Here is a 27,985-nt window from a genome sequence, read left to right as displayed (position 1 = left end):
CAGTTGGTCCTCCAAAATTCGATGGACCTCAGTAATTCTTCGGTCTATGCAATTTTTGGGGACAACCAATAAATCCATATAATGCTCTCGTAACTGGCTAAATGAGGACTCAGATGTAGAATTGTACGCTGGACTCAGTCTAATATTTATTCTATACACTCCCTCTGGACTCAAGGAGAAGACACCCCCTTAAATATTTGAAAAAGATTTTTTTGTACTAACAAACAAGAATTTTTAAACTACATGTAGTCCAAAAATCCTTGTGTACAATTTTTTTCACCACTGGCTTGCCCTATATGAATTCATCATATCTGAAATTGTGAATGTCTGCATAATGGAGCTCGCAGAGGGGAATTGCCTGGGGAAGAATTAAGATTTTTTTTGTCTCTTACAATTTCAATTTAGGTTGGGAATATTAATAGAGACATAATGGATGGTACTGGCTCGTGGCTTATTGCCATGGGTAGCACGAGGTGGTTCTTTATATTATCTCTTTTCCTTTAAACTGGCTTTACTGGCTGGAAAACAGACATACACAACAAAGAACATTAAATAACTAAAATCATACATACAAAGTAACAAAAGCAAAAGAGCAACTTGGAGTCCACTATAAACTGGGAGCATGGACGAAGTGCATCAGTAGGGTGAGCATCCTCTGCTTTTCTAGAAACATCTGTCGAGTTGCTCATAAAAAGTAAAGTCCAGGGTAGACAAAAGAGGAAAGGAAAACTATGACACATTGAACAAATCAGTTTTCATGGCGCAGATGGATACACCATAACACTCCACGAGTTTATGATGATGGCCATAAAACTTCTGTAGTGATGACTTCAATCTTGTAGCAACATAACTCTATTCCAGAAGCTTGTTAGAATTCTAGTGCGATACAAAAAGTCTGCATAGTTTCGGCAAGCTCTGGCATAACGTATGAGTTGTGATATGAACACTCCGTACGCAGTTGCTGAAGGGATGTTGCAACAGATGAAAAGAAAGTTGACAATGCTGAATGAAAAGTCATCACATTCATCTTAAAGTTTGGTCAACAGTTTTCCTTTCCAAAAGTGCAGGTGAAGATATGAGGCAGACTTCACAGTGTCTTTAGTATCTTTATCTCAAGTTCTTTGGAGTAGATGTGATGTATCAAATCCCCAAAATTAGGATTGTTTAGAGATAATACGTCATCTATACAGCAGAAACTGAGAATAAAGGATCTAGCTTAACGATATTCTTTCTTTCGGATCAGATCAATATTTGTGTTAACAAGTTGTGTACACCCTTGCCAACAGACACATACAGCAAACATAAAACTGATTGCACTTCCATTCTTACCCAAATGTATGTAACATATCATTTGATTGGTCAAAGTGTTATCACTAAATCAATCACGTTACCTATGAATTAGATTCGGTATCCCATAGATAACAAAAATTTCGTAAATTAATTCAAATGTAACAATGTTTTAAATGAATTAAATAGAATTGATTATCAATAGCAAACGGTAGTGATAATTAATTTTCCAATATCTATGGGTTAGCAAGCGTTATCTATGGATTAGCGATTGTTATCTATGGGTTAGCAGGCGTTATCTATGGGTAAGCAAGTGTTATCTACGGGTTAGCCGGTTGCTAACTCATAGATAGCGGAAATTGATTATCGATCTCCGGTGATTTACAGTCTGTTATCCCATAGGTAACGGTCCGATAACCCATAAATAACAGTGTTATCCCACAGATAACAGGGTTTTGGTTAATTTCGCGTGCCATATATGATTATAATATGGTTTTCGATTCAGATGTGGCACATTTGCCTGTGTAGGTGAATTAGAAGTCATATGTTTCAGTTTATATATGGTTATCATATGATTATCATATGGTTTCAAGCCAAAATTAACATAATTATGAGAATTATATGATAATCATATGACTATCATATGTTAAATACCATATGATTATCATATGATGACCACGTGTTTATCAAATAAATTGAGCACCATATGATTATCATATGCAGCACATCTGGTTGTATATATTATCTCTATTCATACCATTCTCCATTCTGGATAGAGATGATCAGCACCTAAGTTCTCTACAAATGTAGCAAACCCTTCATTCAACCACAAATCATCCCACCAGTCCATTGTCACTAAGTTACCAAACCACTGAAAAAATAAAGCACATATAATATACTTACTAAACTCTTGATTCTTAACTACTAGTCGTTCAAACAAGGACATGAGAACTAGTAACTTTCATTTGTACCTGAAGAGCCAAGATACGACATAGATAGACAGACAGACAAACACATAGTCAGACAAATATGGTTAAGGTGTTAATTGTTCCTGATGAGCCAATCCCCCATCCACAAATTTTAACAATCAATGACCTGCCATATGTTAATTTTGGTAAACAAAAACAATTTGATGATCAGCTGATAAAGGAATTCTGAATCTAGACTTCAATTTTATTTTCAGGGCCAGTTGAAAGTAAAAACATTAAGAAATGCAATTTAAAAAAAGTTGGCAAATAATCTTCAATTGGATTAAACTGCAAGCAACTGTCTGTAATCAGTAGTCAGACAGAAAGTCGTGGTGAAATTGAGCCTATATTTGTCGAAAGGTAATGATAAACCTCAGCGGATATACCAATTGAAGATGAGGATTTCAAATTGATATGATGATGAACGGAAGTGAGAAGCATGCTTCTAAAATGTTTAAACAGTACTAAAGAGAAACATTGATATGATAATTCATGTAATGAATTAATACTTATTGTATTTCGTGGGTAGGTCAAACCACACAATTTGATTCCCAACAAAAAGGTGACTTCCATTGACGTGTGTACTAAACACCTCAAAACCATGAATCCATGATTCTCCCCTAATCCACGTATCCGCATATCAAACACAATCCAAAAGCCATGAAAATTTATATCCATGTAATAAACACAATCCAAAGAAACAAACTTTTCTCTTACTTTGAAATTACTTTTGTTCATAGGGTACCAATTTTTGTGGTTTTCGTGGGTAGGCCAAACAATGTATTTAGTTCCCAACAAAAAGAGGATTTTCATTTACATGTATGTGTATACTGAAAACCTCAAAAACCACTAATTCAAAAATCCACGAATTTGTGTTTCTTCCCTAAACCATGAAAATTTGTATCCACGTATTAAAGTACTTTCACAGTAATTGAAGATGTTAATTGTACCTGATGAGCTAATTCATGTGTTATGACAACTACAACTCTTTGTTTATTGGAAGCAGATGATACATCAGGATCAAACAACATTGCCGTCTCCCTATACGTAATCAAACCCCAATTCTCCATAGCTCCTGCTGCAAAATCTGGGATGGCAATCATATCTACAATACAGAAACTGTGAAATACTTCTCTGTCTTACAATCAGGCAAAATGTGCATTAGGTGTGGCACATGAAAAATAAAAACGCGGAGATTTTAATGCATTATTCAAGAATTTATACCACAAAACCTCCAGAAATAATCATCAAAGTATTTGTAAAGTTTGCCTGAATAAGATATTGATAGGTCAAAATGCAAAATGAAAAATGGAAAATGATCCCACACATCTTCCCTGTATAAGCAGTACAAAATGATCTACGTCACAGATGCTTCAGGGAAAATCTAAAAAGCTTTTCACTTGTTTTCTAGATGTAATAAGTTTATTTTAGTCAAAAAAGACCAAATTGAGGTTAATAATGTGCAACCCATTTCTTACAATATATACTGTTGAAAGGTACAGTCCTTATATGACACAATGCCTCCATTATATGTATTTTTTACAACTTTACCTTGTTTTGGAATAGGGAACTTGATTCCAAAGAAATTTTCATAAAAGGTTAAAGTATCTGTTCCAGTCTTCAGAGCTAAAGCTGTCTGGTCTACAGTTTCTGGTGTGGCCCAGGCACGATACTGACAAAAAAAAACATACACAGTACTAAAATAAAACAAGCACATTAGGGAAACACCTGTGTTCACGGTAATAGGAAATTTGCATTATTCACACTCTTACAGAAGTAAATGGATAGACCAACATTGTGGCTAATGACCAGTGTATTTGAATAGGCCATCATAAAAATCTAATTAGACACATTCAAACCCATCTAGCATTTGGCTATGTTGCTAACAGAAAACATTCTTAAAGATTAATTTTGCCTTTATACACTTAATGTGTTAAAAATTTGGATTATCTCCCATTTGCACAAAAAAAACCACATATCTTATTTCAACTCTTGTACACATAATATTCAATGTCCCCATCAATATTTAGAATGGTTATGGATGAGTTAAAATACAGTAAATTCTACATGTAATAGATCCTCAGACCACAGACAGACAAATCTGATTCTAATCCCCTCCAAACATTTTAAAAATTGTTGGATAGTTTTAATTTTCCCTAGATGTTATTTTTGTAACAGATTCTGTATAATTACTGAAGTAGACGTAAGGTTAGGGACACAAATCTTTAAAATCATTGGAACGATTGTATTCAGGCTCATTACACCAATTTCATGTATTAGCAACAAACTTGGATTGAAGCTTGAAAGGCTTAGGTGAAATTGAATATGATAGAAACATATCACTCATTTCAAGAGTTATGCCCCTTACCCTAGGTCTACCTCCTTAAATTCACAGATTACAGATTTTACCGTGATGTTATTTTTAGTAACAGCATCTGTATATTTAAAGTCACAGATTATAAAAGCCAGTAAGTAAGTTGACATGTTGGGAGAGACTGCAAACTCGTCAGCAACATATCCATCAGCTCTGCAAAAAAAATAAAGTTTACTCAGGGATCTTCTGTTAAAACATAAGGTTGCATGCATTGTTGTGCTAGGTATACCCCTACTTGTACAGAAGTTGATAGCAGAAAGAAACCCAAATTGCTTATGTAATAAATGCCCCATCTACTGTGAAAGAATTATTGTTCATGGGGTACCAATTTTTGTGGTTTTCGTGGGTAGGCCAAACCACGAAATTTAGTTCTCAAGAAAAGATTTCCATTAATATATATACTGAAAACCTCGAAACCACGAATTCAAGAATCCACAAACTTGTGTTTCTTCCCTAATCCACGAATATTGGTATCAAAGTATATAAAGCCACATACTTAATTTAAAATCAATAGGTTCATTTGGTTTAGTTTAGAGAAAATTTGAACAAACAAACAAAGCGTATTCCAAAATATAACACCTTTCATCTAGCATGGTATAATTTACATGTATACAATAATGGAATCTCAAATAAGCATGTGTAATGAATAGTTACAAAATATTCATTTTTTGTTCAAGACATGGCCCAAAATACAACAAGAGTTACATAAATATTGATACCAGCATATAATTTGGAAATTCTATTTCTAACAAAGTGATCTTTTAATTCAACTGAAAATTCCTTTAAAATATGGAATTAATTTTATGAACTTCTCAAAAAGGTTGAGATAACAGGTTTTTAGAAATATTCTATTACATAATTAATAAATTGCCACATAAATCGTTCCAAGAATGGCCTGTAGTAATTTCATGAAATTTTCTGACCTGCAATTTTTATGAAATATTTAAATTAATGTACAGGTTTCGATTATTCTAATTTAAAATATCCAAGTTCTTTCAAAAGAATATTTCAAAGAATCACCATGGAACATTAAAAAAAATTAAATCTAAATATCCTGGATGTATTTAAAATCTCAACCATACTTTACATTCTTAAGTAGCAGTCTTTGTAAGAATCATGCAAAATCTGAAAAATGTGATACACCCCAAAAAAGGCTACATATTTTTATTTTTGTAATTAAGTTGTTTTATGAGTCTATATTGTAAAATGTGTAATTATTCATTCATATCTGCCTGCTCTTAGGAGATAATGACCATTGAAAATCCAACAGATTCTATTGTACTTGAGTGTCATTTACAGAGTTATCTCCCTTAATTTTGAAATTACAGTGCATTCTATATAATTTTTATCTCCTATGAACATGGGTTATATGAAAAACCACATGTTACTTTCTGTTTACCATCACATTTTAAACAAAATATCAAAAATAAAAATATGTAGGCCTTCCAACCATGAATCACACTTTGCATGATTCTTATGTTGAGTGTTACTTAAAAACTCTTCAGTAATATATTACCCAGGAGTTCCTGTTCTTTCCAGAGGCATGTTGGACAGACTGACTAGGTCCGGTTTCCTCATTAAAGTCACCTTAAACTTAGCTTTAAGTTCTGGCTCATCAAAGCATGGAAAGGCTCGTCTGGCATCTGTTGATTCAAACTGAGTGGTTGCTAAGTAACTGAAGGACAAATATTTCTATGTATCTTGTCTCAGCATGTATATCAAATATGGCTATCAGTACTTCAATAGTATGGTAAGATTGTCTTAAATATTATTGTAAGCATCTTTTATTGTAGAGTTGATTGACTGCTGACTCCTAGGGTTTTCTTCTCATGATCTTGTAGAGATTTATTTCAGAAGTGCATGATTAGCAAAAGTTCCTTTGCAAATGTTATTTTTTCTTTTTCTAAACATTTAGTATTAAGGAAAAAAATTCTCAGATTGAAATCCAACTCTTTAGAATACATCCTCAGTCTACTGATGTTCAAAGAGTGATAAAAGGAACCAAGATTCTAGTGGAAAACAGAAGAATGTAATCCAGGGACAAAGACCAGACATGGAAAACAGACACACACAACAAAGAACATAAAATTACAACACAGACTCCGCTAAAAACTGGGATCATGGACCTGGTCTACCGGTAACTGGTAAATGTTTTCTGCTTTTCTAGACTCTAGAAACACATGCAGTGTTGCTCATGAAAAGTCAAGTCAAGGACAGAAAGTTGCTTCATAATTCAGACATGCTTTTACAATGCCAACAAAGAAAGTAAATTTTACAAATAAAATTCAAAATGATAATCTGGAATAATTAGAAATAATTAGTCAGATAATTATGTTAATAACTTACACAGTTTGATCCTCCCGTTGATAAGAACTGACATATAGTCCAGCCAATACCTCATTTGACAAGGGACCAGTAAAGGTCATCTCAAGGTTATATGTTTTACCGGCCTGTAGTGTGTTGTCAAGATTTATTATCAAAAACTGTCGCACTTTATCCTCCTGGAGACTCTGAACACTAGGTGCTGCCCCCTGGTGGTCAGCACTACTGATTTTGATCGAACTTTTATCAATGACTAGATCAACTGAATGCAGTGTAATGTTGTAAGTGTAAATAACACATTCCATCTCTATGGAAACAGATCCAGAGTTAGAAAAGGTTGAAGGGTCGTTGCTATAGAAATCTGGCTTCAGGGTTAAGTTGTACATTTTTGGTATTAGTGATCTGGGTAATCTGACATCTAGTGTATCCTGACCTTTGACCTTTTCACTCTTGCTGAGCCAGTTGTCAATGGCAACATAATTACTCTTCATCCATCGAATGTTAGATTCTGTGTTCTCTACGGCCTGACTGAAAGCTCTTGCTCCAGGACCCAGATTAAAATTAGATGACAAAAAGTTCTTTAGCTGAAATATAGATGAAAAAATTACAATAATAACTTATCATGAAAGAACCTAAAAAAGGAAGGTAGAACAGAACAGTAACATTGGTTTTGTTCATTATAGTAGGAAAAGTTATTTCAAAGGAGTAATTGGATGTGTAAATGGGACTTATAAAAGGGATGATTATTTAAGGTCAACAAAGTGGAAATTGGCAAAACAGAAGTAAAAACACAGTTAAAAAAGAATCATAATGGTAAAATCCAGATTTGAAATAGTAGAATTCTACAAAAAAAAATCATTTATTATGTAATTCTCATTTTATACCATCCTCTTTGACATCAATATTAATTGTATTATTTTGTCTCAGTCAGTTGCAATATGTGTTTATACAAAATTAAACATTCTGATTATCATGACATTGACCGATCAAATTAAAGGTTACATAAACAATTGGAATTATTATTGTTTATGTAGCTGTCTATGTAAGAATCATGCAAAATCTGAAAAAATGTGATATACCCCAAAAAAAGGCTACATATTTCTATTTTTGTAATTAAGTTGTTTTATAGACTATACTACGAAATATGTAATTATTCATTCCAATCTGTCTGTTCTTAGGAGATAATCAACACTGAAAATCCAGTAGATTCTATTTTATTTTATTATCATTTACAGAGTTATCTCCCTTCATTTTAAAATTTACAGTGCATTCTATATAATTTTTATCTCCTAAGAGCACAGGCTATATGAAAAACCACAAGTTAACTTCTGTTTACTATTACATTCAAAACAAAATATCAAAAATAAAAATATATAGGCTTTTTACCCATGAATCACATTTTGCATGAGCCTTAGCTGGAGTGCTACTTAACAGTTCACATAAAATAATATTTAGTCAAACACAAAGCCGTTTAGTCTCTCTTTTACAGTGAACATTTGTAGGTTTTAAACACTAAAAATTATACAAGTGTTTAAACTATTGATGTTTAATTTATCTTTTAACTACATGCACACTAATTACATTGTTCAATTAACCCTAGTGTAATTAATCACTTATATGAATGATAATAGATACTAACCTGGTTAAGTTCATATTCTGTACTGAAGGATTTAGTTACAAGCTTCACAAGTTTAATGAAAACACCAAAACCACCAGCATATCTATAAAAGAATTTATTTATTCAAGTCATTTGACCAAGTTTAATATAACAACAAAACCACCAGCATATCAGTAAAGAATTCATTTATTCAAATCATTTGATCAAGTTTAATTTAACACTAGAACCACCAGTATATCTGTAAAGAACAAGATGTTACAAGCCATTTGTTAAGTTTGCCTCTAATGTATTTTGTTTGTAGTTTTATACATATATTAGATTGTGAACCTGTCTGATTTGTCACACCTTACAACTTGATATTAAGGTCTTAAATAGTCAATTTTGGATGGTTTTGGGGAAAAAATTGTAGAATCCATTCAGGTTTTAGTTAGTAACAAAGTTAGTACTGGTTTTGTCTCACAGGAAGTAAATACCCCTCTCCATCGGCTACAAGTTTGAGACAAACATGTAGCTCAGTAGGTAGAACTTTTCCTTACACAGCCAAATGTGCCACATATGATAATCATATGGTGCTCGATTCATATGATTCTCATATGGTAATTTGGCTTAAAAACATATGACAATCATATGATTATCATATGGTGCTCGATTTATATGATAATCATATGATGCAAACCATATGATTCTCATGTGTGGTACATTTGCCTGTGTACAATACCATGCTGGTACTGGTATAAATTTTATCAAGGATATTGAGCTTAGAAACAGTAACTTACGTGTCTCTGATGTAATCCCAGTTCTGGAAGAAAAATTCTTTAGCGAGATATTTCCCTACAGGATTACCGGCAACATCCATGATGACATAAGGGGCATCCTGTTTTCTAATATCTTCTGAATTACTTGTCATATGTAATAACCTATAACAGAAAAAAGGAGCATTAAATAACAACTAAAACTGAAAAAAGGAGCATTAAATAACAACAAAACTGAAAAAAAAAGAAGCATAAAATAAACAACTAAAACTGAAAAAAAAGAGAATTAAATAACAATTAAAAGCTCTAATTTAGTTGATAAATTGTTTCAACAGTGGAACCAAAAGATAATCATCTATAAAGGTGCCTTTTGCATTAGCCATTCCAAGTTTTCTAATCTTTGGTCTAGGTGAGCTAAGCATCTTTATTCTGTATATGTATTTTTTTAACTTCAACAACATTTAATTTTGAAAAAGCAAAGCAATACAAGATTTGTCCATTTTGAAGATACCGAGGGATACAGCTAGTATATATCAAATTTCCATATTTAAAGTTACATGTAAAATATCTTAAATTCATGCATTTCTAATTGCTTGATTTCATTAGAGCAGTTTAAGTTTTCAATGAAATTTAGACCTTCCCTTTGTTTTTGAATTTTTAATTTCTTGTGTTATATAAAATATATAGAACCAGGAAAATAGGTGCGACCAAATTCAAGATAATTCACGTTGTTTTTGTTTTGTTTTTTTTTCAACATAATGTTTTCATTTTAACTTTTCATTACAAGTTTCTGTAAATCTGCTGTCCACTTTAAAAGATGCGACAATACAAATCAATGCACAAATGCACAGCCTATGGACCAATACAAATCACTGCTCAAATCTACAGTTTGATTCGATCAATACAAATCACTGCTCAAATCTACAGTTTGATTTGATCAATACAAATCACAGCCCAAATCTACAGTTTGATTCGATCAATACAAATCACAGCCCAAATCTACAGCTTATCAATCAATACAAACTTGTTGAGTATCCAAGCTTCTTTGGTACAGGAAAGTGCTGATAAGAGAAGATCAACTTCTGATGCTACAGTGACCTTTTTGTACTGGTTATAAACAAATGTCCACTCATTTATGCCACCTTGAGCCACCCCAGAACAATATACTAGTCCTTTAATGTTTGGGTTAATTCTAAAAATATGAAATAAAAAACAAAAATGTATTTTAAGAACAGTTGGAATTTTGCTAGAAGCATTAAACTGCTCACCCTTCCTGAGCACTTACTGTAAGTCTTGATTATTAGTGAGGTTTTTATGTGTGTGTGTGTGCTTTTTACCATATTTATATATTCAAATGTAAGTTTAAGCCATTTTCAGTCAAAATTCTAGAACTTAGCATTGACCTGCTTATATGCCAGGTTCATTTCAGACAGATGCATCCCTAAAATTACTTTATTTCCATATAAATATTAGTTATGACCACTCAAATAAATGTTGCAGTAAATATGAATATCCATAAGCCTGAAATGTTTTTAACAGTAGTAATAATGTAAAAATCATTGATAAATCATACGAGTTGTTTTTATTACATTCATTCAAATTTTGGTTCCTTTATTTGTGTTTTGTATGACAAATATTCAACATATGTTTTAAGCAAGAAATTAGGATAAGTTGAAATATCGGTACTCTTACTTTCACTTTAAAACAGATACAAAAGTAACCAAAAAGCCTTAAGTGTCAGTATCTGTAAGAATCAGGCAGTCATTGAAACATGGTATGAAAAAACCCATCATTTTGATAGAGTAATTTGACTATTGACACCATCATAATCAAAGAAAACAGACAATATTTTCCATATCATGCTGGACGACTGAGTTACAACTTCATTGAAATGCACTGAAAATGAACATTTCAAGGGCAGATAACTCCGTCAAAAACCTCATTTTTCTAACATTCTATTGAAATATTTCTGCGCAAAGCCAGTGATGCAGTAACCAAATAATGGTCTTTTCAAATAGAGGAAGTATCCTTCAGTGATATAACATTATCAGATTGTTGGGTTTTGACATGCATGGTTCTGATTTTGATTTTTACACTTAAAAACTAACTCTCCTTAATTGTTGGTAATTTAAACTGCAAAAATCAGAGGTGAAACTTTCTTTTCCTGTTGATAGGATATTTAAAGACATAAACACAACCAGGATAGACATTTTGGACCCACAATTATAAACCAAAAATCAACTCCAACTTAAATAAAAAAAAATTATTTCACATAACATCTATAGAGAATGTAATAATACATTTCACATAATATATATATAAAGAATGTAATAACTATCACTACAGTTATACATGATGTTGTCAAGGTAACCATGAATACCGTCATCAATCAGATTTATAATACATTTATTGTTTTTCTCACTATTATCATGCTTGCTCGAGTAAAAAGGATTGATGATCAATTATCACTGCATCCAGTTCAGGACTTGATGGTCATGTGTTCTGTCATTTACACAATGTTTTGGGGTTTTTTTTTTTGTAATAGGTAATATTATCACTTTTGTTCTCTTTTGTCATACCCCTGACGCCTTTCCCAAACAGTACTCATATTCTCCTGAAGACTTGAATTTCAGGGATTTTCGTTAGATATCAACTTTGTCCATGAGCACCATTTTTATTTTTTAATTCATGTATCATAAAATTTGCAGATTAATATGTTAATGTTATCGTTTCAAAGATTAAAAGTTAAAAACTTTATATTGGGTCATGGATAGCAAACGGTTCCTCAGCTCAAATCCTGTGTCAACCTATTTTTAAATGTATTTTTTTATTTGTTCCAATACATTCTCGAATGGTTTTATATAGCAATATCTACCTATTTTTCTGAGGATTTTCCATCCATTTCTTGAAAAGATCTTTGGCCTGGTTGACACATGTCTCAACACCATAACCACAAGCTGTTCTGGCTAGGCCTGTAGCTGAATATCTGAAATAATTGTTATTCTCATATTCTGTCATCACTTTTCTGACATTCAAAAACAGTATATAACTACAGGAGCTGGAAGGCTAAGATCCATAATATATCATCCAATTTGTTTATAAGGATAAAAATATTGTAAATTCATGCAATTCAGAGAATATTGAAATGTTTAAATTATTGCAAAAAATGCACAAATTTTAATTTGCAATTATTTAAAATCCTATAGTGAAATGTTTTAACATTATCAACATGAAAATTCAAAACCCTACTGTGAAATTTATCAACATTATCACCATGAAGTTGCATTCATTGACATGCTAGCTATACCCAAATTCATACAGAGTAGATATCATTCAGCAATAAAAATCATTTATCCAGTAAACATATTCCCCATCAATAAAGTCAAATACCAAATTTGAAATAAATTGGTTCCGTGGAAGTCAAGATTTGTGATGAAAACAATGAAAAATGGTGAAGTCCCACAACAAATTGGTCTATTGGGAGTCACAATAATTGTGACAAAATTTGGACAGACCTAATCAAGTCAATCAAAATTCCCAGTCAGAGATATTCTATTGACATAATGTATGGGTCATTTTTCGGCTTGCCTGTTTTACCTTTTTTAGTTTGCTTCAAGCGCAACGGTGACCCAGAATCAAATAGAATGCAACACAATTGTAATGGCATTGATAGTATAAAGAATACTAACAAAACACCCCAAAAATGATCCAAATATAAATAAAAAAAGTATAATACAGAAGAAGGAAAAAACAACACAATCTTGAAACCACCAGACTTCTATTGACAATTGGGAATTTTAGAGCCTTTTTCTCATAGGGAATGGAGCTGAAATTCAGAAATAAAATAAGGGTTTGAAAATCACTAGCAGGGGTCATCATAATTGTTTTCAAACTTGATAAACCCACTTGAATACTTACATTTCTCCATGTGTCATATTGTTGTCAAATTTCAGTCCATATCTTTGGAAAGGAGCAGAAACTTTTCTTTTGACAAAATTCTACAAAGAATGGAAGAACTTGACAAGTATAAATCAACATATAAAACATTTAAATTTGAACTTTGCCAAAATGGACTAGAAACAATTAAATCAACATAGAGGTTTTAATTCATTATTGTACACTAACACTAAAAGATATTTCATTTATATTCACTACATGCAACAGCATGCCCACTTGTTTTTGTATCGGCAGAGGGGTTCATGAACTTGAGGTAACAGAGGTTTTTTTTATATGGGCACAAATGATAAACTTGTTTTCTTCTTATATTATGGAGATGTTTATAGAATAGACAAATGTAATTGTAATAGTCGTACTGTTGTTTTGCACATGTTTGTCTACACTTAATATGATATAATAATGATAAAAGTTGAATAAAAAAATGATTTTAGTAATAACAGACCAAGAGATTAAAGTCAAATTACCTGACTTATATTTCACTTTCTCTCTTCTTGTAAACAAATATTACTTTAATATCTTGATGCATTTTGACAATGGATGAAATGGAAAAAACAGGAATTCAAATGGACATGATTTGTGAAATTGTATGTATATGATTTTCATTGTACTGCAGTATGTGAATAGGCATGCTAATTCAACAAACCTTAAAATCTCCATACTTCTCAGTCTTGGACAACATACTATCTATATAGCCTAACTCCCTTCTGGCAGCTGCCCAAGGGACATAATCTATTTCTTTCTCAAGGTAGTCCAAAATGTTTAGTGCTACAGTGATTGACAGCTCATTAGCTCTGAAAAAAAAAGACTTAAGCAGTGTTCTAGGATTTTTCAGAAATTGAGGTTTCCTCGGGAAAAATCCATATAAAATCAACTTTCCCACAGGCAATGACTGCTTTCCTAACAAAAGAAATCCTTATAGCATATGAAGTTTTCAACTTGCCACGGAAAAGTAAGTACCTAACTTTCTCTGACCCAAATATCACTTGCCCCAGGTAATGTGAAATAGGAATCCTAGAACACAGTTAACAGGTAATTCTATAATCATCTTGAAGATTTGGATTTTTCATATTTTCTGAAGAAATCAAATAAAATTTTTTGTTCACAAGTGAAATATTTTACATTAAGGATAACAAATGTAGAATATTTCTAGCCATGTCATTTATAGAATCATAAAAAATTGCCAGCATGATCTCAAGGATTTTCCTCCTGACAACCTCAAATGATTTATAGGAATTCCTAGAAAAATTTCTTTCTATCTTAGAAAGATTTCAGATAATTTTATTATAAAATAATTCCTGACTATTCTAAACTTTGCACAGCAAATCCTTCTTCTGCAGTTTTAATGATTTAAATCCAAATATTTTTTTCTATTATTGGAAATAAAATTTTGAATTTAAAAAAAAACGTAGACAATTTGAAAATCAGAATTTTACATATGACCCTGATTGGATAAATAAATGGAAAATGTGTATAGCAACTTACTTGACAAGGTTCCATGCATCATTTATCAATTGACCTCTGTTTATTGTTGCTATTTTCTAAAAGTAAAGTAAACTTCCTTCAGTGATAAGTAATTCCTGGTCCGTACAGTTTCTTTGATCAGAATTGAAGGGACAACATTTTTTTTATATACTGAGGTTTAAGAATCTTGATTGACTGATTGATTGAATGTAGTTATATGATCCACGGCAAATATTTCCCACATTTCTGAATGAGAACATTAGTTAAACTGAAAAGGCTCTTTAATACATGTTGAGCCTTACTTTTTAATGTGCAAGTATACACAAGCAAAACCCTGCAGGGAAGGCGTGTCACTCACTCAAGTCTCATTTTTCTTCTGACAAGCTAACCCATTATAGCTCTCTCTTATATTCCTCAGGTTTAATAGGAAGTGAACATTGGTCACTACTAATTTTAAAGTATTTGTTAAATGAACCCATGATGGCAGGTACAGGAGACAAGCCTGCCACAATGCCTGAATGATTCGTAAGGACATGTTTTTTTCAAAATAATTGTTTCTATGTAAATCAAATATGCCTATGTTCTTAAACTAAACACAATCATGCTTAAACATAGTCATACTACTCCACACCCAGAAATTGGGTTTCTGATAAATTAGTTAGTATATAATCTTTCATTGTAAACAAAAAACACCAACTGATAAAGATGTAGGAAAGAAAATGGAAAGGAAACTGAAGAAGATCTATGGCCAAAACATTCAAAAGGTTGAAAAAAGACAATAAAATAAAATACTACAGAAACAATAAATATAGTTTTATACTTGTCAGTCCACTTGAAATTTTATAAATACCTTGTGGTCCCGTTTTAATGTATGAATCAGCGAGTTCCAATTAGTAAGGTCATAGTTGACTCTATAATACCCATACTGATGTATATTAAACAAATACCAACTGTTGTCTCCAGTTGGCAAATCACTGTTATTTATTTCTGTGGAATGAAACAAATTTCAAAATGCAAAAAAAATATTAAATGTTGATCCAAACCAAATTTAAAATTGTAGCTATCCTTTAAGTGACAAATAATCCATCCCTCAGTCTTCGCCATCTAAATTTCAGGCAACAAGCCCTTACCCTTAGGTTAAAAAGAATTTTTTTCAGGATACATTGGCTTGGAAGCAAAATTTCTGCGAGCCCGCTGAATTTTTACCAGCACTGGCTGGTGGGCTGGTCCCAATCCTGTTGAATCATGTTTCAACATGCAATTGGATGATAACCATAACAAAGCCTTACTAAGTAGTCAAAATAAAAACTTAACAATATACAAATCTTCATACATTGGTGCAACACTGCATAAATCTTCACACAAGTCTAGAAAGAAATACAGGAGGATTTGTTGACAACATTGTATTGAACAAAGAGCCCGACAGACTGAAACCTATATTACCATAAACCCTCTTTCTAGGGACATGTTTAGCACCATTCTATACATGTAGATACTTTAAAACAAGAATGGCTCAAAAAAGTTCTGAAAGAAGTGAATTATTCTGGAAATGACCTATACTGTTAGGAAGTAGTTGTTTAAACTTTTTAACACTGAAGCAGGGCGTGTTATTGCAGAGGCAGGGCATGTGTTATTGCAGAAGCAAGGCCTGTGTTATTGCAGAAGCAGAGCATGTGTTATTGCAGAAACAGGACATGTGTTATTGCAGAAGCAGGGCATGTGTTACTGCAGAAACAGGGCGTGTTATTAGAAATCCAAGATATTCCTGTTGGTTGAGACATCAGCGATAAAATTATATTACACCTTCATTGGTAAAGCCTAAAATTATATTACACCTTCATTGGCAAAACCTAAAATTATATTACACCTTCATTGGCAAAGCCTAAAATTATATTATTTCCCACAAAAAGTTCCCAAGTTTTGAGATGACAAAATACTGTAATGAACTATTTTTTGTAGTTTCTAATTTTCACAGATTCTTTCTTATATAACATTAATTTCTAATCACTGTATTAAATGGTTTTTAATTAACACATAATTAGCTAAGGAAAGTATCTAAAAAAAGGACATAAAAGGAACATTTAAAGATACCCCATCACGTTATGGTGAAAAAAGGGGGATGGCAAAATGTTCAAAATGACTTAACTCAGAAACTTCATTTGGGATTTTCCTGAAAAATTAACATATCCGGTATTTTATGACACTTAACAACTGTGCTAAGTTTTAAAAAAAATCATTAATCAGTTATCATCTCTAAACAATCGGGGGCAGGCAAAAGAAAAGGCTGAGAGATGGAGGGATGGACATGCAACTTCATCACATAATACCTCATCATTATGTATAAAAACTGTTTTTCCTAACACATATATACTTTGAGTCACATTTAAGAAATGTAATAATTTAAAACAATTTTAACCTTTGGAATCTGTGTCTAACCATATAACACTGTTTCCTGTCTTATTGAAATCCATCTCATTACTGGTTGTATACACTAATGGTATCTTCCATGTGTACCTAGGAAATAAAACCACATTGTTACTCCCCATGAAAAAAAGAAATTATGGGAAAGGTACACAGGTATCACCTTATCTGAACCTCATTGCATCAGTTCATTCTGAAAACATCTATCTGGTGAACCTTCTAGAAAATATTGCTGATGATGTATGTTAATGGTATTTTCCATTTGTGATAAGAAAAATAATAACAACTGTTTCCTCCAACTCAGACTGTAGTAGAAGAAGGTACAGACTCCCCATAGAATAGCACTCCATACACCTCCCACCAGTCATACAAATAAATCTTACATTTTGCATTGGCTATAGAGAATATAAGGGCATTCATCATCATCAATAGATTGAAGAAATTATCAAAATTGAATATTAATATATAGACATAGTGTATATCTTATTTATGTATATAAATTTATACCCTATGCTAGAAGCTAATAAGAAGGAAAACCTAGGGTAAGGGACATAATTCATGAAATCAGTGATATGCTTGTATCATATTCAATTTCATCAAAGCCTATCAAGTTTTCATTTGAAACAGAATGAAATCAGTCCGATTAAATTATTTTGATGCTTACTTGAGATTGATATAAAATGCTGAATACAAACATGCCAATGATTTGTAAGAGTTGTGTCCCTTATCTAGGTCTACCTCCTAAAAACATTACATACTAGGTCAGAAATTGAGGGACCCAGACCTCCGACCAACATTAATTTAAATGCCTAATACTCACCCATAACGAGATGTAAATTTCTCTTCAACATCTGAATTTTTATTGAATAAAAATCGTTTCTGTTCTACTTTCATGCCAGATTTAGTCCTGGTAACCATGACAACAGGATAATTCATTTGCAGAATCCAAGTATCCATGAGGTCTTTGATAGAGTAGGGGAAAGTTTTTCCCTCTTTGTTAACTTCCTATAATATGCATATAGCAATTACACATATAGTCGAACCTCGTTAAGTCGAAGTCGAAGGGACCATGCAAAAATGTTCGAGTTATCCGAGGTTCGAGTAATCCGAGGTCAAGGATAAACCGGAAATACTATTAGATTGTTTCTGCATTTACACCATATGTTGTACTTGTACATGTACTTCACTTTACACGGTACTTCGTAATGTTATGCGTTTCATATCGGAAGATATTTTTTTGTATGTTGTATATCATGTTTGAAATACTGAACGGCACCGAAAGTTTAAGTGAAATTTCTTTTTTATTTTTTCTATATCAAAAACTTCATAGTTCATATAAACATGCTGTTTTGTTTGATTCACAATCAGGAGTATCATCAAACTATGTGCTCTACAATATTACGATAAAATTTCAAATTCACCATCAAAACGAATGTAGTCGTTGAAATACCCTTACTATCGTCTGTTTTATGTTTCATGAAATTGTCAGATACCATTACAATTCATCTGTATTAAAAAAAAAAAAATTCAAAATATCAAAATATCCGATATCACTGTTGGTGTAAATTCCGACATGTTATTATTAAAATTCGTTTCTTTTAACAACACGCGCAATTTTAAATTAATTAAATAAACAAATCAAACCATAATGAGTGTCAACACATTAATTTTAAAAGCCACGCCAATTGTTGTTAAAACACACTTCGATCATGGTTTGTAATAAAGCAATAAGTTTTCTGACTAATTAGTTGACTTCGACCCATCAGGGTTAATTAACCTCGAAGTCCGATTGAGGGGACTGATTAATTACCTCGAGTTATCCAAGGTTTCGATTCATCCGAGTTCGAGTCATCTCAGGTAAAATTGTATTGGAGTAAGGGGAATTTTGCTGGGACTTTGTAATTAGTTTGAGTTATCCGAGATTTCAACTCATCCGAGTTCGACACATCGAAGTTCGACTGTATATTTTATATTCAGTAAAACAGACAAATTTGTACATTTAAGACACAAGTGTACATCAATATGACTCTACACCAGAGGCATATTTTTGTATATAAGTATAGGTTTCGTAATTAGTGAAAGTTGATTATCACAAAATATCAACTCATTTTATCTAATTCAACATCATAACAAAAGAGCCACAATGAGTTCGTTATGATGTTGAAACATGAGTTAATATTTTGCAATTTTCAAATTTCACGAGTTATAAAACTTTTTTCTCTATGAACCCTCTGGAATATTTGGCTGTATGGCGTTCTGCATCTGCCATGGGCCATGGAGGAAATTTTAGTGATTGTCCATCTATGACATCACCAGAGTTTACTGGAGAACAATGTAAGAAACTTTACATCACTTTTGAACTATCAGATTTTATTGACTATGCAACAATCAATCACAACGGCGATTTTTTATATCACAAGTTCATATCACATGGTCCCTTGATGTGATATCGCAAAATATACAAGAAGTAGATAAAACAAAATCATAGAGAAGATTACCATTAATCATTTTCCTAAACAGAAATTAGGAACAATTTTAAAATGTCAAAAAATTGTGATTGCATGCATTGATATTGATATCATGACACAGTGAAAAAGAAATTTCGTCAGACCAAAGGACAAGTCTGATACAATAATGGCTAGTCCCATGAAAAATGCTTGATTTTCAGACCAAATGGAGCAGCTCCAGAATCCAGTTTAGGTATTTTCCCTATTTTTTTTTCCATTTTCGGTTGTTAAAAGTCATGAAACACGTAAGTACAAAATATTTTGAAAATATTTGGTCTGGTGAAAATTTATTCAGTCAGATGGATTTCTCTGGTCAGCAGGAGCTGCTGTCCAGTAAAAACTTTTGAATTTCACATCCACAGAAAAGGTCACAATATTTACCTCTTGTAATGCACTCCAAAGATCATCATGAACAGCACTGCCATACTTCAGCTGATTCAAGTATTTCTGGAAAATAAACATTAAGTTATGAATGTAAATTCCACTCATTCCATAGTAAAAATGAAAAAAGTCCCCTTAAAACAGGCAGTTTATATCAGAAAACAATCAATACCTACACCATTATATAAATATTGCCGCTCTGAGGTTAAACCCCAATAATCAATCAATCAATCAATATAATATATATAAACCAAACAAAGTAGACATCATTCATCCACTGGGACCGGAAACTCACTCAAATTGTAGCCAGTCCTGAATACAATTTTTTAATATATTTACTATATTGCTATATAAATGTTTGCTAAAATTAGCCAGTCCTGTCAAAACATAGCCAGTCTCTGGCTGGCGGGCAAGCTACTACTTTTAACTCTAATTGGGACCCAAGATAATTGCGGTTAAATTCACATGGACGAATGGAAAGACAAGGTGATTCCAAGACACCACCCACTTAGAGCCTTTATAAGGGTATAATACATTACATTTTAATTATGTTTAGGTGTATATTGCAATACTTCTACAATTCAAAACAGTTCTAAATTTGTACGGCTACAAGACATTTCAAAACTCGGGAAAAAATTTATACTGGATCTATTTTTAACACAAAATAAAAGTTGGTGCATCAAAGTAAAATCTTTGGTTAATATAAAAATTCTATAGTCATTTTTGCTGCAAATTTTTAGCCATAAAAAACATTTGAAGTAAAAAAAAAAATCCTCGTTCATTTTTGGAAAACAGCAAGTTGATGTCAAGGTTCTAAATTTCAGAACTGAAAATTAATCAAAACAGTTAAAGACAATTAAACAACAAAAACTGAAATTGTTTTAAGGTGATGAATGAAATAAAAGAACAGCATTCCAATGTCCCCCGCGAAAAAAAGTGTTGAAAACTTTAAATTCAAAAGAAATTTTCTAAGTCCAAGGGCCATAACTTCCATAATAATTATTCAACTGTAACCAAAGTCAACCTTAATCTGTAACTCTACATAATAAGGCCACATACCAAAAACAAACTTATTTGGTAAAAGCATATCCAAAAAAAAGTATGGAAAACGCAGACGGACGGATGGAGGGATGTCAGGTATTTCCATGTCCCCTCGGGACATGTCGCGGGGGACAATAACTATGTAACTATATAACTATATAAACACAAATGTAGGATAATATCGCTACCACAAGCATCTGACAATAGTTATCTTGTGTACACAAGAATATATGATGCCAAATGCTTATACATTTGCAATAAAATCCCTTAAAAGATTTAATTTGTAGATACAAATGTATCATTCTTAGAAGTTTAGGAATACATAAAACCATTCAGTTGGATTACCTCCCTTATACAGCATCTGGCAATAATTATCTTGTTTAACTTATATCTACAATTAAAAAGGGCTGTGCTTTCAATTAAGGTACACTGATGTACAGAAAGCTGGACAAGTTGATCCTCTGTAAGATGCTTGGTTTTCAAGGGAGTTAAACAGACTTACCTCCCCTTCTTCATTAAACTAGTAATTTGAGGTAAAAAATACTGGTAGAAAAGTTTGGTTTTTTTTGTTGTTGTAATAAGCTGATTTGAATAATATCGTCCATTAAAATTTTCAATTGACAAAATTCTGCTGTATACATCCATACATTTGGACATATTATTTTTTCTTTGAACCAGATATGACCATGAGCAAAATATATGGAGTAATAAAAAGACACAAAGAAAAACCAAATGGAACTGGAAAAAAAATCTGAAAATCTGAAAATTTTCAGAAAGTTTGCACAACAATAACAAATTTGACTGTAAGGACGTAAGATAGCCTAAAAAATGGTGAGCCTTATGCCAAGATCATTAGGGTGGATCATCTGGGTATAATAAGTTTAATTAGTCTTATAGGTTATGTATTACCTAGAAAAGATCACAGACCAATCCTTAAATAGAACAACTTACCACAAGACCCAGTCTAAACGTCTCCTCTCCAACAACATATCTCAACATTCTGATGACAGAACCACCCTACAAAATATAAGTCAATCAGAGAAACTTTCTACATAGATATTGTTTATGTCATTATGATTGGAATGAAACAAAAAGATTTTTTCTCAATCCTGAAAAAAGTAAACAGACTTGCATGGCCCTGCATAGTGTGGATTCAAATTAAGGTTTTGGGAGGATCCCAAAGGAAAACTAGAAAATTGTGAGCAATAATCACTAACATTGACCCAAATACCCCATTTGATAACATGCAGCTTTTGACCTCCATATTAATTTGGATCAAAATCTAAATACAAGGTGTGCAATGGGAATATATAATAAAGATTCTGTGAAAGTTTCATTCAATTCCTTTCAGTGGTATAGGAGAAGTAATGGATAAGAGATCGGTCCCCAATGTCCCTATATCAACAAATGACAAGGCCCATGTTTTGCTATGTGAAACCCAAAGATTGATTCTGATTAAAATTTAAAATAGGAGGTGCATAATTGGAAAATGAAAAAAAGGATTCTGTGAAAATTTCATTAAATTCAATTCAGTGATGTAGGAGGAGTAACAGATAAGAGATGGGTCCCCCTTGTGTAACGGAAGTAAAAAAAGAAGAATGGACGGACAGTAGAACAGATGGACTCACGAACACTCCAATCACATTAAATCCCCCACTTGCAAGGGGTATAATAATTATCTACCAGCTAGACTATAGACTGTTTAGCTCAAAATATGATTTCAAGATTTATGTGGTGAGTACAAAGCCACTGAAATCAGCCCAATTTGAATCATCACATCCCATCCTACTCCCTACTTTGGCATATCTTTTATAGAAAATGATGTCAAATTTCTCATACAATTGGACTGGATTCTCCACTGGGGCCTTCTAGATAAATTTCTCTATAGTTTTCTAACCATAGCCTATTTCATATGAGTGAAATTACATACTTTACTGTAAGATATTTTATCAAAGATCTCATTGATCTGATCAGGGTTCTCAACTGGGACGTAGATTGGATGGGATGACTTAACACTGTCAAACTCGAATGCATCGTACATATCCATGATTGGGAATTGTTCTAACTGTGCAAAGAAAGAAAAAAAGAAATAATTAAACAAATACAAGGAAATTTCACTGTACTGATACATCCATGCTTTATTTTTCTGAATCATAACATCGTGTATATCAATTTATTATCAAAACATAAAATACTATTGTGGTATACCATGTCTAAATGGTGACAGGACACTTCATACTTATTTGTTAATCAGAAGTTTTTGTTTACTAGTCTTCAAGGTCAGTTTACTCTCAAATCTAGTTTTGTGTTAATATCTGGAAAAGCAGATGGCACTTTCTAATATGAGATCTTCATATCGTCAAACATTATATATCGGTACAACCCCACATTTAGCACCTCCGCACTGTCTCTTTTCTTTTGCTGTCGCTTTGAGACAAAACACTCATTTAAAAACATTTACGCAATGATTTAACTGCCGAGAGGTTATCTAATTGAAATCAATTATATAAATACATACATTTAACACATACGATGACATAAATACACAAATTTAATCCAACTTCCATATGGGGGAGGTAAAACGGAACAGCTGTTATTTTGGCTACACCTTGGGAAATTTTTGTAACAAAAATTACCATGTTTGTCATATCAGAAAAGAAATAATTCCTTCCGGGGGTAGATTTGTACTCATTTTAACATGGGTTTGGCATTTATATTCCCATTTAACTTGCTGCTGCTCAGTCTTAAATATTCGAATATAAATGCTGTACCCATGTTAAAATGAGTACAAATCTACCCCCTCCACAAATTATTTCTTCATTAACCACTTTGTTTTTACTAATTGTAAAACACTGTGGGGGGAGGTAATGATCCATCGATGCATCAACTGGTGTGTCATGATCTTTTCAGTTTCAATCAAAAAATCAATACAGGAACCATTGTTTGTGGGGCCAAAATATAAATATTGTATGTTTGCCACAATGCAATAGACTCTAGAAAAAGCCACGTGAGAAATTATTTTTTGGCCTTTTTTTTTTTTTTTTGAAACTTTTCTTCCAGATTTACTCCCATGTCCAGTCCATAAAAAATCACACAAAATTATATCTGTATTGCTTCAACCCTTGAAATTAACACACACAAATTCATTCTGTGCAAGTGTCTGAAAGAAATTGTCATTGACTACCTCAGGAGTTATCGTTTAACAAGATGAAATGGCACTGTAATAATAGAAGACCATTTTTTTTCTCGGTCGTCAACTTTTCCAGTCAAAATTGACAACAAAGTGATGCCAATTGTGTCAAATAGGCTCTAGCAACAACAAGAAAGTGTGGAACAACATCTTCAATGAGGTTACCGATCCAGATGAAATTAACATGAGAAAGATAGATGACACGTTGTAGCTATTTAGGACTGAGTAGTACAAAATTTCCCTGACTTCCAACAGCCTTTTTCAGACAAATTGGTAGCTTGGCTTTTTTAGTTTGTCAGAAAGTGTACAGAAAGGTTAATCATAATCTAAACAGATATGACAATTAAGCATTTTTATAACTTGTTGAAATTTATAAGAAATAACACCAATGTGACCTATTTATAAATATTGTAATACAAAGCAGAGCATCAGGCAAGAATTCCCAATATCTACCATATTCCAGTCAGGGTAAACATGATCAGCCCCTAGATACTCTATAAATGTAGCAAATCCTTCATTCAACCACAGGTCATCCCACCATTTCATGGTCACCAGGTCACCAAACCACTGAAACAGAAGAGGAATATCAACAATAGATGTGATTTTATGTGGTCAACAAACAAAGTGGAAATCTGTAAAATAGGAAATAAAAATCCTGTGAAAAATAATTATAAAGGAAAAAGCTGGATTTGACAAAGCGAAATTCAGCTTTAAAGCGGAAGAAAATCAGGTTTGCAACAGTGTCCTTTTAAGAGGCGGTCCAAGTAAAAATCAAGCAAATTTAATGGTATAAGTAGCACAACTTGATTTTTTTTCCCACTGATTTTTTTTGTTCAAATGTAATGTTTATATCATGTGTATAATAAATTAGCGCAAAAAATTTTTTAACACACAAGAAAGGGCCCAGAAAATGATTTAAAGGTTTTAACAAACCAACCAAATTTTGCAGAAAATAAAGGGTTATCTCCCTTTTTCAATGACTTTCAATGATTTCTCTTTAATCTTACAGTTAACTTTCAGAACGGATGCATTTGTAATATTTAATGGATGAACTATTTTGCCACCTGCCTAGTTTTTGCATGGACACCTTCTTAAAACATGGGAAAATATAAAGGCTCATATTTAATGCTGTCATTTTAAAAAATGTCAACAACTCACAGATGATTTTGTTAATTTTTTTATCAAAACTGTCCCAGCCTACCTTTTATTTTTGTTAAAATATGCCATTTTCTAGAATTTGTAGACTTTGAGAGTAATATGTATTCAATGTACTTAGACATGCTAAGGGCTGTTCCTGAATTAAAAATAGGACATTAATGGAAAATCTGTTATTTTATAGATCACTGTGATATTAAAATTCTGACTAATGTTAATTTGTAACAACAAAAGCATATTGTAAATTGATTCATAACATTACCTGGTGAGAGAGTTCATGAGTTATAGCTGTCAGCACATGACCTTTGTTGTCTTCTGTTGATAATTCGGGGTCATATAACATGGCAGTCTCCCTGTAAGTGATTAAACCCCAGTTCTCCATAGCTCCTAGAGGGTAATCTGGTATCGAAATCATTTCTGAAGAAGAGATAAATACAAACCTAAATAGAATTGGCCATTACAGATACCCAACATTTCAAATTTGCAAAGTGAAAACAGGTGACTCCTGAATGCAAAATTGAATATATATTTTATATACAAAATTGAACTTGACCTGTCATCCTGTGATTCATGGTCCTTAACATTGTGTTGAAATTTTGGTGAGGGAAAATTTTTTTTATCACATTCCATTTCCTAGTTGACAATAGTAAATTTCAATTTCCAAGAGCTTTGCTAATTTAGGAAAACTAGCATTGATTGTACAAAAATTAGCTTTCATTTAGAGCTTTTCTGTGGAAACCTAAAAATTTTTATAAATCCTATACCACCATTGAATATTTCTTCCCCACAATGATTAAAACATTCAAGAAGAGGTTTTTTCTGAGGTTTAATGAATGTATTTCATCAATTAAAGGTTCTGGACAAACTTGAAATATTTTTGTTACTACATGTTACAATGTATAAGATCTGCTTAATGCCTAAAGCTATAATATTCTGGCTAGATATAAAACATACCAGCCATTTCATTTCATTTTGAAATGCCTGTACCAAGTCAAGAACATAGTGGCTTTTTTTTCATTTTCAAGTTTACTCTTGAATTTGCCAGCTAATGTACATATATTTTCAAATTTTGTGGTCAAATTCATTATTACCTTTATATACCTGTAGGCAGGAGGTTGGGTAAAATGACAAACTTCCTGCCCACTGGAGCAAAAATGTGTTAAAAACTGTAACTTGGGGAAGCACTTTATATATTTTAAATTGGGAAAATTTTGTCCAATTAACCCCCATCCAACCCCCTCTAAAAATGTTTTAACTATTGACATGAATGCCCAACAAGGTTCTGTATAATTTAAAAACTTACCTTGCTTTGGCAAAGGAAAGGATATGTTGAAGTAATTTTCATAGAATGTAATAACTTTCGTTCCAACATTGAGAGCTTCTGAGGTCTGAAGTATAGAGTCTGGTCTAGCCCATACACCATACTGAAATTATAAAGTATAACAGTATGAAAATATATACAGTTTGGGCACTCCAATTATCTCAGTCAGTACCTGAGTAAATTTTAGAGTCACAGACTTTCTGTACCACACTAGACTTTTAACAATTAGGCATCTGGAACAGGGTTACGTCGCTACAAGATTAAAGTCATCACTTCAGAAGTTTTATGGTCATCATAACGAAATTGTGAATTGTTTCGGTGCAATAATCCAATCTGCACCACAAGAACCAATTTGTTCAATGTGTCATTATTAATTTTCCTTTCCTCTTTCGTCTACCCCGGACTTAACTTTTAATGAGCAACTTGGGGGTGTTCCTAGAAAAACAAAAGACACTTACCCTACCGGTGCACCTGGTTTGTTGCTCATTTGCTTTTGTTTCTTTGTACATATTATTTTGGTAATTTTATGTTCATTATTATGTGTGTCTGTTAAATTCCATGTCTGGTCTTTGTCCCCTGATTACATTCTTTTGATTTCCACCAGAATCTAGGATCCATTGATTACCCTTTAAAATCCAAAAAAGGCTGAAAGTTTTATAAATGCTCTGGCAATATGGCAGTCATATATTAGTTGAGCAATATGATGTGTTGAATTAAAACAAAAAAAGGAACTTAGAGAATTCATGCTAATCTGTTAAAAGCTGGTAATTTATAGAAATTATTTAACCAAATGATACCTTTAGTCCATTTTGAGTTGTTTTATGCTGGGACTGGAACTTGGATACAACAAAAGCTACCAAATAAGTTGACATCTTTGGTGTAGGGGAATATTGGTCTGCATACACACCATAACCTCTGTGAAATCAAATATTAATGAGTACAAAGGCCAACTAATGCCATTTCTATGTTCTCAGACCCTCTGTACTCTCTTATTTAGGGTGCATGTTAATGCTATATAAATAATAAATAAAATTCAAGAATTCTTCAGGGATTTCAATAGAAGCCATCAACCAGGCAAAATTGGATGGCTACTCTATTATAAACAAGAGGCTCCCAGGAGCCTGAATTGCTCACCAAGTTAAATATTTGCCTTTTAAGGGCAATAACTCTAACAAGGAGTTGTCAGACAATTTTGACTTCATTTGATTCATTGGACACATTTGTAAGCCT

At 32.5% G+C, this 27,985-nt stretch overlaps 1 protein-coding gene across 2 annotated transcripts in view; it reads right to left on the bottom strand.

Moving 5' to 3' along the window:
* LOC148602352 (uncharacterized) overlaps positions 1 to 27,985 on the bottom strand; it is a 101,449-nt gene that overhangs the window by 64,177 nt on the left and 9,287 nt on the right. For both annotated transcript variants that reach the window (XR_015916843.1, XM_088553520.1), the window contains exons 4-26: positions 27,553 to 27,670; positions 26,738 to 26,858; positions 25,697 to 25,851; positions 24,733 to 24,846; positions 23,020 to 23,154; positions 22,041 to 22,106; positions 20,049 to 20,114; positions 17,981 to 18,165; positions 17,156 to 17,253; positions 15,590 to 15,726; positions 14,761 to 14,816; positions 13,922 to 14,069; positions 13,240 to 13,319; positions 12,197 to 12,307; positions 10,346 to 10,513; positions 9,346 to 9,486; positions 8,591 to 8,672; positions 6,976 to 7,535; positions 6,146 to 6,304; positions 4,665 to 4,782; positions 3,807 to 3,927; positions 3,206 to 3,360; positions 2,045 to 2,158 (exon numbers count right to left, since the gene is read on the bottom strand). Coding sequence is in view for 1 of the 2 variants with exons in the window: in XM_088553520.1 (XP_088409646.1) it covers positions 2,045 to 2,158; positions 3,206 to 3,360; positions 3,807 to 3,927; positions 4,665 to 4,782; positions 6,146 to 6,304; positions 6,976 to 7,535; positions 8,591 to 8,672; positions 9,346 to 9,486; positions 10,346 to 10,513; positions 12,197 to 12,307; positions 13,240 to 13,319; positions 13,922 to 14,069; positions 14,761 to 14,816; positions 15,590 to 15,726; positions 17,156 to 17,253; positions 17,981 to 18,165; positions 20,049 to 20,114; positions 22,041 to 22,106; positions 23,020 to 23,154; positions 24,733 to 24,846; positions 25,697 to 25,851; positions 26,738 to 26,858; positions 27,553 to 27,670 (3,208 nt within the window). In the remaining variant the exon portion in view is untranslated. The remainder of the gene's footprint in view (positions 1 to 2,044; positions 2,159 to 3,205; positions 3,361 to 3,806; positions 3,928 to 4,664; positions 4,783 to 6,145; positions 6,305 to 6,975; positions 7,536 to 8,590; positions 8,673 to 9,345; positions 9,487 to 10,345; positions 10,514 to 12,196; positions 12,308 to 13,239; positions 13,320 to 13,921; positions 14,070 to 14,760; positions 14,817 to 15,589; positions 15,727 to 17,155; positions 17,254 to 17,980; positions 18,166 to 20,048; positions 20,115 to 22,040; positions 22,107 to 23,019; positions 23,155 to 24,732; positions 24,847 to 25,696; positions 25,852 to 26,737; positions 26,859 to 27,552; positions 27,671 to 27,985) is intronic.

The sequence above is a fragment of the Perna viridis genome, chromosome 11 (assembly GCF_037379345.1).
Source record: "Perna viridis isolate PV_CMFRI_1.1 ecotype Kerala chromosome 11, ASM3737934v1, whole genome shotgun sequence".
Lineage (NCBI taxonomy): Eukaryota > Metazoa > Mollusca > Bivalvia > Mytilida > Mytilidae > Perna > Perna viridis.
The sequence above is the reverse complement of the archived record's forward strand: the minus strand, read 5'-3'. Positions and strand labels throughout refer to the sequence as shown.